Source organism: Nansenia antarctica, assembly GCF_963989245.1.
Source record: "Nansenia antarctica genome assembly, chromosome: 6".
Classification (NCBI taxonomy): Eukaryota; Metazoa; Chordata; class Actinopteri; order Argentiniformes; family Microstomatidae; genus Nansenia; species Nansenia antarctica.
This window is the reverse complement of record NC_137676.1, coordinates 1085209-1100208: the sequence shown is the minus strand read 5'-3', so window position 1 is coordinate 1100208 and position 15000 is coordinate 1085209. Positions and strand designations below refer to the sequence as shown.

Genomic DNA, 15000 nt, shown 5'->3' with positions numbered 1-15000 from the left:
CTCAGAGCTGAGGTAAACATGTCCCTCTCCTCAGAGCTGAGGTAAACATGTCCCTCTCCTCAGAGCTGAGGTAAACATGTCCCTCTCCTCAGAGCTGAGGTAACCATGACCCTCTCCTCAGAGCTGAGGTAAACATGACCCTCTCCTCAGAGCTGAGGTAAACATGTCCCTCTCCTCAGAGCTGAGGTAAACATGTCCCTCTCCTCAGAGCTGAGGTAACCTCCCTCTCCTCAGAGCTGAGGTAAACATGACCCTCTCCTCAGAGCTGAGGTAAACATGACCCTCTCCTCAGAGCTGAGGTAACCTCCCTCTCCTCAGAGCTGAGGTAAACATGTCCCTCTCCTCAGAGCTGAGGTAAACATGTCCCTCTCCTCAGAGCTGAGGTAACCTCCCTCTCCACAGAGCTGAGGTAAACATGTCCCTCTCCTCAGAGCTGAGGTAACCTCCCTCTCCACAGAGCTGAGGTAACCTCCCTCTCCTCAGAGCTGAGGTAAACATGACCCTCTCCTCAGAGCTGAGGTAAACATGACCCTCTCCTCAGAGCTGAGGTAACCTCCCTCTCCTCAGAGCTGAGGTAAACATGACCCTCTCCTCAGAGCTGAGGTAAACACCTCCCTCTCCTCAGAGCTGAGGTAACCTCCCTCTCCTCAGAGCTGAGGTAAACATGTCCCTCTCCTCAGAGCTGAGGTAAACATGTCCCTCTCCTCAGAGCTGAGGTAAACATGTCCCTCTCCTCAGAGCTGAGGTAACCTCCCTCTCCACAGAGCTGAGGTAAACACCTCCCTCTCCTCAGAGCTGAGGTAAACCCCTGCCTCTCCTCAGAGCTGAGGTAAACATGACCCTCTCCTCAGAGCTGAGGTAACCTCCCTCTCCTCAGAGCTGAGGTAAACACCTCCAGACCAAACCACAGTCCTAATAAAATAATCTATTCTAAAGCTGACAGGTAAGCCAGTGTCGTGTGATTTTAAGACTGGTGTGATGTGTGCCCTCCTTCTGGTCTTAAGCCTGGTACACATATAAGGATTTTCTAAATCTTAACAGATTTTTTTATCTGAGAGAGACCCCACACATGAAGATAAAATATCATGGATTTAACAGTTTTGATCGTATTGTGTGTGGTCCGATATATAAATGAATGTGCAATAACACTATGTGCAATATGACAACCCTAGTCGTCTTATCTGTACAGTATAGTATAGTGGATAGTGTACATAGCCTTTATTTATGTAAACCAGCTCCTTTCCCTTCTTGTTTTTTTAGCTTTTTTTTTCTTTCCTAGCACCAGGGGAGCCACCCCTCCCAAATTTCGTTGTTTGGTACCTGTACTATAGCAATGACAATAAAGACCATTCATTCATTCATTCATAAGACCACATGCATAAATATATGTTCTCCGACAGTCTGGAGTCTCGTCCCCCAAGCCAGAAATCTCGCATGATCAGGGTAGTAGTACCCTGACTGACCTGTAGAGGCAGCCTTGTGTGACAGGAGAAATAAAGTGCCGAAGAACGAAAAGAAGACGACGCGTCAGTCAGCTCGCTTCTTGATTGGCTACATTCCATTCCACGTCACAATCGGACTCGGTGTTGTCAATTTCGCAGTTCCACACACATGAGGATTTTTGGTCGTAAATATTGAACACGTTTAATATTTACGATCGTCGGCCCCGACCATTTCCCGAGCAGATTGTCGGGAGAAATGGACTCTTAACACACCTCACACCACAGGAAAATCTTGTAGGATAATCTTTAGAGCCATCTGATAATCAGGCGTTTGCTGTCCTTGGTCGGAAGGGGGGGAAATCGGTCCAAAATCGGCCAGATTATCTTTATGTGTGTAACCAGATTATCTTTATGTGTGTACCAGATTATCTTTGTGTGTGTACCGGGCTTTAGTGAGGACTCGTGCTGCAGCATTTTGTATCAATTGAAGTTTCCTAATAGCCTCTCTCTGCTAGGCCAGACAGGATAGTGTTACAGCCGTCCAGCCCGCTGGTGATGAAAGCATGCATTAGTCTCTCAGTGTCCTCGCCTGGGAAAGGAAAGGTTTCACCTCAGCAACGTTTCTCAGGTGATAAAAGGATATCCTTGTCACATTCTTAATATGCTCCTCAAAAAAAAAGGATCTGACTCAAACATCAAACACAGAGGTTTCTGACCTGGCATTGGGCGCTCAGTGTCTGTGTATTTACCACTTTACAAAGCCATCAACAATCTGGCCCCCCCATTCCTACCTTGCCGACCTCGTCCCCCTCCACACCCCCCTCCCGTTGCCTCAGGTCTGACGACCAAACCACCCTCAAGACCACCAGGACCAAGCTCCGGACCTGGGGTGATGGGGCCTTTTCAGCCGCAGCCCCCGTCCCTCTGGAACGCCCTCCTCCCCAACCACCATCAGACAGGCCAACGCCCTCCCGACATTTAAACATGTTATAATGTCAATATGGACCAAAACCCTCTGAGGAATGTTTCCAGCACCTTGTTGAATCTACGCCACGAAGGCAGTTCTGAAGGCCATGGATACTGTAGTTCCTGAGGAGATTGAAGAAAGCCCGGCTGTCTCCCAGGATCCTGACCGATACTAGTCGTAGTCATAGTTAAGGCCCGAAGGCAACGGGTGGTGAAAACCGCCCAGCATATCGTTGGCACCCCCCCCCCCCCCCCCCGCGCCCCCGCTGAACTATTGCCTAATAATCTAATCTAAAGGTCCCTCCTCCTCCTTGCCTTCCCCTCTTCTCTACTCCCCCCCCCCCTTTCAAAACAGGCACTTATGATGACAGCCATACCCCCAGCATATGCTGCTTTTCTTAGCCTGGAGTGGTCTTCTGCCTCTACATACTAGCCCTTCTGACCCCCAGCCAACGCTCCGCTCCATTAGCATTCGGGCTAAAGCCTTGATTTAGCTAAGGGGGGGGGAGGCAGCCAGGAGCACTCTACAGCAAATGTGTGTACGTGTGTGTGCGTGCGTGTGTGTGTGTGTGTGTGTAGTGTACGCTATGAGGATCCTACATTAAGCCAAGGTGCTTAGGCGGCCCTATCTTCCTCTCTGAATAGACCTCCATCCAACCCCCCTGTCCCGTCCCCGTCCCCCCTTCCAACCGCCGTGTTTTTTGTGTTGTTGTCTTCGTTTTCAAAAGAATCATTTAATTATGACCTTTTATCCAACCCGTATCTGTTTATTCATGTGCCCCCTCAACAGACTCTCTGAGGTGGGTGATATTGATTGCTGAATGCCCCCCGCCGGAAGGGCTGAGGATGCCCAGAGAATAAGGGCTTGGTGGGTGTGTGTGTGTGTGTGTGTGGGGGGGGGGGGGGTAATATACAGCACTTGTGCCACACAAAAACAAGGGTGCATTCACCTCAGCAGCCTCTGCCGATATTCAAATGAGCATCTAATTACTCCCGTCGTTGGGCGGTGGGGGGGAGTCAGTTATACGAACGCACCACGCACACGGGTGCCAAATTACGCCTCTTTTGATCTTCCACCTCTTTAACGTGGAGACACAACCACCTTGGATCTACTCTCACCACAGACCTCTCTCTCTCTCTCCCTCTCTCTCCCTCTCTCTCTCTCTCTCTCCCTCTCCCTCTCCCCCATCTCTCTCTCTCTCCCTGTCTCCCCCTTTCCCTCTCTCTCTCTCCCTCTCTCTCTCTCTCTCTCTCTCCCTCTCCCTCTCCCCCATCTCTCTCTCTCTCCCTGTCTCCCCCTTTCCCTCTCTCTCTCTCCCTGTCTCTCTCTCCCCCCAATCTCTCTCCCCCTCCCTCTCTCTCCCTCTCTCTCTCCCTCTCTCTCCCCCATCTCTCTCTCTCTCCCTCCCTCCCCCCCCCCCCACCATCTCAGACTTCTAAATGGCTAGTATTCATTAGGAGAGGCCTGGGTGGACAAAGAGGGGTGGGGAGGGGGGTAGGGGGAGGGTGGAGATGGAGATGGATGGAAGGCTACAAATGACAGATAATGGCGCGCGGGGCTAATGAACAGAACAGAGAAGCGTCATTAGCATTTAAGAGGATAAGATCCCATCTGACCCGCCGACCGCCTCCTCCGCCACCGCCACAGTCGCCAGCTAGCGAACGACCGCTCACTTAAGGAAGCAGGGGAGTAGCGGCAGCGAAACCCCCCCCCCACAGCCCTCATTAGCATAGCTGAGAGGATGGAGGGCGCTGATTGGTATGGAGCCCTGACTCCCCACCCCCCCCACCCCCTCGAATCCACCCCCCCCCCCACCCCCCCCCCCCCCAGCCTCTTGTTTATGCATCACAAACAACAAACACGTGTGCGGCTGTTTGTCCCACTTACTCGCCGTCGACGGCGGCCACAGTCGACGAGCTAGCTAGCGAACAACAACAAAAAAGAAGAAAAAAAAAAGACGGTAAATTGGTCGACGGACAAAACAAAACAAATCAATGAGGGGGGGCGTAGCGTGTGCGTGTGCGTGTGTTTACAATGTGAAAGGGAGAGCTGAATGGAAAGCAGAAAGCTCTTGATCCTCACAGATGCGCGGAGAGAGTTATTAGAGAGGGAGGGAGGGGAGAGAGAGAGTTATTAGAGAGGGAGGGAGAGAGAGAGTTATTAGAGAGGGAGGGGAGAGAGAGAGTTATTAGAGAGGGAGGGAGGGGAGAGAGTTATTAGAGGGGGAGGGGAGAGAGAGAGTTATTAGAGAGGGAGGGAGGGGAGAGAGAGAGTTATTAGAGAGGGAGGGAGGGGAGAGAGAGAGTTATTAGAGAGGGAGGGAGGGGAGAGAGAGAGTTATTAGAGAGGGAGGGAGGGGAGAGAGAGAGTTATTAGAGAGGGAGGGAGGGGAGAGAGAGAGTTATTAGAGAGGGAGGGAGGGGAGAGAGAGAGTTATTAGAGAGGGAGGGGAGAGAGAGAGTTATTAGAGAGGGAGGGAGGGAGAGAGAGAGTTATTAGAGAGGGAGGGAGGGAGAGAGAGAGTTATTAGAGAGGGAGGGAGGGGAGAGAGAGAGTTATTAGAGAGGGAGGGAGGGAGAGAGAGAGTTATTAGAGAGGGAGGGAGGGGAGAGAGAGAGTTATTAGAGAGGGAGGGAGGGAGAGAGAGAGTTATTAGAGAGGGAGGGAGGGAGAGAGAGAGTTATTAGAGAGGGAGGAGAGAGAGAGAGTTATTAGAGAGGGAAGGAGGGAGAGAGAGTTATTAGAGAGGGAGGGAGGGGAGAGAGAGAGTTATTAGAGAGGGAAGGAGGGAGAGAGAGTTATTAGAGAGGGAGGGAGGGGAGAGAGAGAGTTATTAGAGAGGGAGGGGAGAGAGAGAGAGAGCCTAGGCTCGACCTCTGACCTTTACAGGGATTCATGATAACGATATCGACGTGGCGCGCTGCCACGAGCTAGCTAACTATACGCCGACGCTCTCCGCCGTCGTAGGTTAGCGACAAAGGCGTCGTAGATTCTTCTAGAACGTCTAGAACACACCACAAACCTGGAGGGTTTCGTGTAACGTTAGCTGAGGTAACATCCCCTCTCTTTATTATTATTATTTTTTTATTAAGTTATTTTTTCTGAGTGGGGACTCATATTTTTCCTTTTTTTGTGATAGATATAGTAGAGATTTTGACAGGAAGGAGTGGTGAGAGAGAGAGAGAGAGAGAGAGAGAGAGAGAGAGAGAGAGAGAGAGAGAGAGAGAGAGAGAGAAGGGATGACATGCAGGATATGTCCGCGGCCGGAATCGAACCAGGAACCCTGCGGTTACGTGGTTGACGCTTAACCCGTTACGCCACCTAAGCGCCCTATCCCCTCTCTGTATTGAAAGAAGTGCTTCAGAGGGATGCAAGACCATCCTGAGTGAATAGGTGTGGTCACGGAAGCTTCTTCAGTGATGTGAGGTGACGTGGCTACCTTCAAACAGCCCCTGGCAAGGATGTACAGGGAATGTACCATGAGAGTAGTTACTTAGGAGCAGATTCGGGCCTTCGAGATCACCTGCGATGACTTCTGAGCACCGATGAAGAGTAGCGTAGTACATGTTACAGTATAGTATAGACTAGGATAATAATAATAATAATAATTCATTGTATTTATATAGCGCTTTCCCGGGGTTCAAAGACGCTGACAATATGGGAAAAACAGAAAACACAGAAACAACAAGCAACAGATAACATGAGCACATAGAACACAGAGTTAACAACAGATAACATGACACATAGAACACAGAGTTAACAACAGATAACATGACACATAGAACACAGAGTTAACAACAGATAACATGAGACACATAGAACACAGAGTTAACAACAGATAACATGAGACACATAGAACACAGAGTTAACAACAGATAACATGAGACACATAGAACACAGAGTTAACAACAGATAACATGAGACACATAGAACACAGAGTTAACAATAGATACCATGAGCACATAGAACACAGAGTTAACAACAGATAACATGAGACACATAGAACACAGAGTTAACAACAGATAACATGAGCACATAGAACACAGAGTTAACAACAGATAACATGAGACACAGAACACAGAGTTAACAACAGATAACATGAGCACATAGAACACAGAGTTAACAACAGATAACATGAGCACATAGAACACAGAGTTAACAACAGATAACATGACACATAGAACACAGAGTTAACAACAGATAACATGAGCACATAGAACACAGAGTTAACAACAGATAACATGAGCACATAGAACACAGAGTTAACAACAGATAACATGACTGAGCACATAGAACACAGAGTTAACAACAGATAACATGAGCACATAGAACACAGAGTTAACAACAGATAACATGAGCACATAGAACACAGAGTTAACAACAGATAACATGAGCACATAGAACACAGAGTTAACAACAGATAACATGAGCACATAGAACACAGGGTTAACAACAGATAACATGACACATAGAACACAGAGTTAACAACAGATAACATGACACATAGAACACAGAGTTAACAACAGATAACATGACACATAGAACACAGAGTTAACAACAGATAACATGACACATAGAACACAGCGTTAACAACAGATAACATGACACATAGAACACAGACTTAACAACAGATAACATGACACATAGAACACAGAGTTAACAACAGATAACATCAGCACATAGAACACAGAGTTAACAATAGATAACATGAGCACATAGAACACAGAGTTAACAACAGATAACAAGAGCACAAAGAACACGGAGTTAACAACAGATAACATGAGACACATAGAACACAGAGTTAACAACAGATAACATGAGCACATAGAACACAGAGTTAACAACAGATAACATGACACACAGAACACAGAGTTAACAACAGATAACATGAGCACATAGAACACAGAGTTAACAACAGATAACATGACACACAGAACACAGAGTTAACAACAGATAACATGAGCACATAGAACACAGAGTTAACAACAGATAACATGAGCACATAGAACACAGAGTTAATTAAGCAATATCACACGAGAGGGAGTGTGTTATACATAGGGGATGTTGAAGTCGTACCTACGACCGAATCACAGCCGTGCTGATATTCAGTATAACAGCACGACCTCGAGTGTGATATTGCTTTTATACAACAGTTCTACAGCGCGATTTATTAGTTAACACTACAGTAATAAGCGACAACAGATTATGATTTGTTTGTTTATTTAATCATAAAAATAAATAAAAAATAGTTCCGCAACTGAACTTCAAATGGACTGTTGCCTAGTAACCTGAACACAAACAATGTAGTCTAATTAACGGTAATTTAGTAGAACATCTGTGCGGCGGAGTGATACATATAGTTAAAAGTCCCAGTGCTGTTATACTGTATATTGTAACTCATGGAATGCCTCTTGTCCAATCAAATTACTTGGTCGGAACTAACTGTTGTATAACAACAGATAACATGAGGCACATAGAACACAGAGTTAACGAACAGATAACATGACTAAGCACATAGAACACAGAGTTAACGAACAGGCACGGGGAACAATTAACACAGCAATGTCCAGGGCGGGGGGGTGGCAGGGTTAGGGGAGATGGTTAGGGGTAGGGGAGGTTGTATGCATGGGAGAACAGGTAGGTTTTAAAGGTGGGATTTAAAAGTGGAGAGTGAGGGTGAGTCTCTGAGTGGGAGAGAGTGGAGAGGGAGGGAGAGAGAGTTCCAGAGGCAGGGTCGAGCAGCTCGTGAGAAAGGCACGGTCTCCGAAGCCTTTGAGTTTCGTTCGAGGATAACGTGATCCAATGTCAGATCATATAGAACGTGGAGGAGAGAGATAGGCTTCCTCTGGCCAGCGTCTGTGAGCTTCTAAACAAACCTCTGTCTCCCTACGGTGTTTTTCCAGTGTCTTGTTTTGGCCCAGAGTTGAAGCTATACCCCGAAGCAGCCACTAGGTGGCTCCAGCCCTGTTCGTGTGAGTCTCTGGACTCCAGACTCGACACCGAGCTCTCACGGTCGGTCGCTGGCTCTGTGATCATACTAGTCTACGTCCATTAGGTTGAACACGACAAACTGTTTTGTGGCGTTTACAACCACCAGGTTTTTTTGTTGTTGTTTTTTTTACCTTTATTTAACCAGATAAAATCAGTTGAGAACAAATTCTAATTTTCAATGATGATCTGGCCAAGAGGCCCCCCCGGCAAGAATGAAAAACAGGGTCGACACTAAACTATACACACAACACATGAGAACGGCAAAGACAGGGAAGATAAATAAATAAAAACAAATAGAAACAAAGTCAACTAACCTATGCGTGGAAAGAGAGCGGGGTGTTGTGTGTGTGTGTGTGTGTGTGTGTGTGTGTATGCGTGTGTGTGTGTGCGTGTGTGTGTGTGTGGGGGGGGCGGGGGGGGGGGGGGGGGGGTCAACTATGACCTGCTGAAGTTTATTTTAGGAAATGGGTTGCATAACTGTGTAATCTAATGTATCACAATTCTTCTTCCCAAACTTGTATAAAAACATTATATTTTCTACTATGAGATTATGAGGCTCATATAAGCCTAGAGAACCTGAGAGGGGTTCTGGGTAAATGCAATAGGAACACAATATGAACGCACCGCACCATGATATCACTGTGGCTCACGTTGCTCAGACTCTTTTGTGCACTAATTGCAACTTATAGTGCACTTATTGTGTCCCCCGGATTGAACCACCACCATACACACTACACAATATACCACACACACACACACACACACACAATACACATTACACAATACACCACACACACACACACACACACACACACAATACACCACACATATACATACACACACACACAATGCACCACACATATACACACACACGTGCGTGCGCACACACACACACGTGCACGCGCACAGACACACACACGCTCACACACACATACACGCGTGCGCGCGCACACACAGACACATACACATGCACACGCACACGCACACACACACACACACACACCAGCTCACCTGAAACTCGTCGAAACACAAGAGGCAGGTTTCACTGCCGATCTCCATGGCAACCGGCGAGATGGGGTCAGAGGTGAACATTTCCCCTAGCCTCCGTTTAGGCGCGCTTTGTCTCCGCCGATGGATCCCTTTAAAAACGTTTAGACACAGATGTCACACGCGTCTTAAAGCACACCTGCATCCGCCACCTCAGACCCCCCCTAAACACACACAACTAGACCCCCCCTAACAACACACAACTAGAGCCCCCCTAACAACACACAACTAGAGCCTCACACCCCCCCCTAACAACACACAACTAGAGCCTCAATCGTACACAGACGCGTAACGGTTTACACACAATTACTGGTGGAAGTGCCGGGAGGACAAATGCAGTGTGAGGTAAATATAGAAGATAAATATAAGATAGAAAACTATTTCATATACATCTGACTGACTGTCAAAGTCCGGCTAACAAAACAAGGATAGTTATTTAAATGGTAAAGGGACTGCACTTATATAGCGCCTTTATCCAAAGCGCTTTACAACGGCCTCTCATTCACACACACATTCACACACACACACATTCACACACCATGCAAGGCGCCAGACCCCGCTCACTGGGAGCTTATTTTTGGGGGGGGTTCAGTGTCGTGCCCAAGGACACTTCGACATGTGGCCAGCCGGGGCTCGAACCGCCGATCTGCCAACCTTGCGATCATTAGACGGCGGCTCCTCTACCTCCTGCGCCACAGCCACGCAGAGACGGCGGTGGGATGGAAGGAGATGATACTAACTTTTGTGGAGGTCCAACATGAAGCCGTTGAAGTGGACTCTCTTCTTACGCTCGTTCTCCACGTGGGAGTAGAACATGTCCATGAGCATGGTCTTCCCCGTGCCTGGAGGTCACACACACACACACACACACACACACACAACAGGAGAGGAAGACATTATCACACACACACAACAGGAAATGAAGACATTATCACACACACACACACAACAGGAAATGAAGACATTATCACACACACACACACACACAACAGGAAATGAAGACATTATCACACACACACAACAGGAAATGAAGACATTATCACACACACACACACACACACACACACACAACAGGAGAGGAAGACATTATCACACACACACACACACACACAACAGGAAATGAAGACATTATCACACACACACACACACACACACACACACACACACACAACAGGAGAGGAAGACATTATCACACACACACAACAGGAAATGAAGACATTATCACACACACACAACAGGAAATGAAGACATTATCACACACACACACACACACAACAGGAAATGAAGACATTATCACACACACACACACACACACACACACACACACAACAGGAAATGAAGACATTATCACACACACACACACAACAGGAAATGAAGACATTATCACACACACACAACAGGACATCTACTACCCCCTAGCACTGTGTCTCCTGAAACATCTACTATCCCCCAGCACTGTCTCCTGAGACATCTACTACCCCCCAGCACTGTGTCTCCTGAGACATCTACTACCCCCCAGCACTGCGTCTCCTGAGACATCTACTACCCCCCCAGCACTGTGTCTCCTGAGACATCTACTACCCCCCCAGCACTGTGTCTCCTGAGACATCTACTACCCCCTAGCACTGTGTCTCCTGAAACATCTACTACCCCCCAGCACTGTCTCCTGAGACATCTACTACCCCCCAGCACTGTGTCTCCTGAGACATCTACTACCCCCCAGCACTGCGTCTCCTGAGACATCTACTACCCCCCAGCACTGTGTCTCCTGAGACATCTACTACCCCCCCAGCACTGTGTCTCCTGAGACATCTACTACCCCCCAGAACTGTGTCTCCTGAGACATCTACTACCCCCCAGCACTGTGTCTCCTGAGACATCTACTACCCCCCAGCACTGTGTCTCCTGAGACATCTACTACCCCCCAGCACTGTGTCTCCTGAGACATCTACTACCCCCCAGCACTGTGTCTCCTGAGACATCTACTACCCCCCAGCACTGTGTCTCCTGAGACATCTACTACCCCCCAGCACTGTGTCTCCTGAGACATCTACTACCCCCCAGCACTGTGTCTCCTGAGACATCCACTACCCCCCAGCACTGTGTCTCCTGAAGACACCTGGAAGGAAGATATATGTGACACGTTCTAGTCTTTTGGTCCTCATATCGGCAACAAATCAAAATGTTCCGACTTTTCTTTTGAAAACACAGAACTACGTTTCAACGTAGCTACCTAGTTAACTATAACTCTACTTTACATTGTTAGCAGGCTCACAAAACAAGCTGTGTTAGTTGACTAGCGATGTGTCGTTGATTTTCAACAACGCGGAAATGTATTCACAAAAGAAAAGTCAGATCCCGATATGAGGACCAAAACATTAGAACGTGTCACATATCATACATTATTTAACTCATAAAAGCAGTCTGACTAACACTCATGTCTGAAATAAGCGTGAACAAAAATACTAAATCATATCAAGATAATGTAAACATGATGTCCCATAATGCATCTTACCGACATCTCCGTGTATATAGAACCCTCTGGGCGGGGGTGGGGGTGGGGGTGGGGGGGGCTGCTCCTGTGACAGAATAAATCAACACAACTGTAGTATTTCTACCTTCTGATATGAGGGCTAGGACTGGTGATATCAAGCGAAAGGTTCTTTATATAAAAATCTGCTGACATACACTTGTGATCACTTTCAATTCAATAAAACGAGCTATTAGATATTCACTTTCAATTCTGGACGTACAATTCGCATTTCTCAAAAACAACAAACTGTCAACTTCTATGACGTCTTGCTGCAAGGCATTCTGGAACCTGCAGTTCTACCCATTCTTAGCTAATACAACAGAAAAGTAGCCTACTTCTTCTTAACGATAAATAATAACTCTTTTAACTGTCAATCAATCATGTAACATATTAATCTATCATGTAACATATTAATCTATCATGTAACATATTAATCTATCATGTAACATATTAATCAGTCATGTAAATTATTAATCAATCATGTAACATATTAATCAATCATGTAACATATTAATCATGTAACGTATTAATCTATCATGTAACATATTAATCATGTAACGTATTAATCTATCATGTAACATATTAATCTATCATGTAACATATTAATCTATCATGTAACATATTAATCTATCATGTAACATATTAATCAGTCATGTAACATATTAATCTATCATGTAACATATTAATCATGTAACATATTAATCAGTCATATAACATATTAATCTATCATGTAACATATTAATCTATCATGTAACATATTAATCAGTCATATAACATATTAATCTATCATGTAACATATTAATCATGTAACATATGAATCTATCATGTAACATATTAATCATGTAACATATTAATCATATAACATATTAATCATATAACATATTAATCATGTAACATATTAATCTATCATGTAACATATTAATCATGTAACATATTAATCAGTCATGTAACATATTAATCAGTCATGTAACATATTAATCTATCATGTAACATATTAATCATGTAACGTATTAATCAGTCATGTAACATATAAAGGTACAACACCTTCATGTTTCTCTCATGTATGTATCCCTCTATCGTGCTTGTTTTTTTTCCCTACAGATGCTGGTCATCATCATAACAGCCCATCCAGGCGTCATCATCACAATAAAAAGAGAAGAAGCATCCAATCTTAATAATAACAATAATAATAATAACAACAATAATAATAATAATAATAATAATAATGACAATAATAACAACAATAATAACTATAACAACAATAATAACAATAATAATAACAACAATAATATTAATAAGAATAATACGAATAATGATAAATACAATAATAATAATAATAATAATAATAACTTTTTTATTTGTATAGCACTTTTCCTGCAAACGTTGCAGCTCAAAGTGCTCCAATCATTATATAATCATCATTTAATCATTTAGTCATTTAAAGGCAATATTAAAAAGATGGGTTTTTAGTCTTGACTTGAACATATGTGCTGAGGTTGCGTCCCTAATGTAAACTGGCAGTGCATTCCACAATCTGGGTGCATAACATGAGAATGCAGCCTCACCAAATCTTAAGAGCCGGATCACAGTAAGTGTATATGAATAAATTACCCAGCAGCCCCTCCCTACCCCCGGGGAGCGGTACGCAAAAAAGGGACACTATAGAAAGTAAAAAAAAACGGAAAACAACAAACGCTTATTCATTAACGCTACGATGACATGGGAATCATTGTTTTATTGCGTTATATTCCTAGTCAGGGCATTAAGCCACCCCTGTAGGCCCGGGGGGGGGGGGGGATTGGGGGTGTCTCGGGGCATGGGGGGGGGGGTCTCTCTCTAGTCTCCAGACAGCTACGGCCTCGCCGCTGCAGAGAAGCAAGACAAAGGATATCTAATCAAGACGACAAGACAGGGGGTTCCCACGAAGGAACAAGCATCATGGGCAGAACAATGGAGGGATCTGTCCAAACCAACAGTGAGAGAGGAGAGGAGAGGAGGGGAGGAGAGGAGATGGGGAGAGGAGAGGAGGAGAGAGGAGGGGAGGAGAGGAGGAGAGGAGGACTGTATCTGTATGGGCCTTCAGACAACAACTTCTACACCCCCCCTCCCACTACCTCCTCTCCTCTCCTCTCCTCTCCTCTCCTCTCCTCTCCTCCCCTTCTCTCCTCTCCTCCTCTCCCCTCCTCCCCTTCTCTTCTCTCCTCTCCTCTCCTCTCCTCCTCTCCTCTCCTCCTCTCCCCCTCCTCTCCCCTCTTCTCCACTCCTCTCTCCTTCTCTCCTCCTCTCCTCCCCTCCTCTCCTCCCCTTCTCTCCTCTCCACCCCTCCCCTCTCCTCTCCACCCCTCCCCTCCCCTCCCCTCCCCCTCCTTGGTGACAGGTGATACAGTGCTGTATTCATGTATGTGTGCAAGGAGGCCGAGCGAGTGAAGTCATTTCTGAGTTGTTCACTCCAGACTAGGAAAAAAAATGGATAATTTGTCCTTGTCCCAAACTAGCTAGGTAAATAAAGTTGGTTTTGAATTATTCATAGACTGGAGTACTAACAGCTATGTGCTTAAATTTGAGTTAGCCAGTCATTTGGTCTAGCCAGTCATTTGGGGGCGGCTGTGGCGCAGGAGGTAGAGTCACCGTCTAATGATCGCAAGGTTGGCAGATCGGCGGTTCGAGCCCCGGCTGGCGACATGTCGAAGTGTCCTTGGGCAAGACACTGAACCCCAAATTGCTCCCAGTGAGCGGGGCCAGCGCCTTGCATGGTTGCTTGGCTGCCATTGGTGTGTGAATGTGTGTGTGTGAATGGGTGAATGAGAGGCCGTTGGAAAGCGCTTTGGAATAAGACAGTCAGTCAACATTTTTTAAGCCAGTCATTCATTTGGGGGCAACATTAGTCAGTGTCCACTGCCCCAGGCTGTCATATCTCAGAACAACAACGCTGTCCTGCCCTTGTCCTCCACTGGGGTGAAACACTGGAAGAGCAACAAGCCGTTCCGTTCGCTAGCCGGCTGGCAGGAGACAGTGTGTGT

At 46.1% G+C, this 15000-nt stretch overlaps 1 protein-coding gene across 1 annotated transcript in view; it reads right to left on the bottom strand.

The window, feature by feature from the left end:
- Nucleotides 1–15000, bottom strand: part of afg1lb (AFG1 like ATPase b) — a gene marked incomplete at its 5' end in the record, with an annotated part of 57027 nt that overhangs the window by 29057 nt on the left and 12970 nt on the right. The window contains 3 exons of the mRNA XM_080533476.1: nt 9412–9539; nt 10188–10289; nt 11963–12026. Of these exons, the coding sequence (XP_080389602.1) occupies nt 9412–9539; nt 10188–10289; nt 11963–12026 (294 nt within the window). The remainder of the gene's footprint in view (nt 1–9411; nt 9540–10187; nt 10290–11962; nt 12027–15000) is intronic.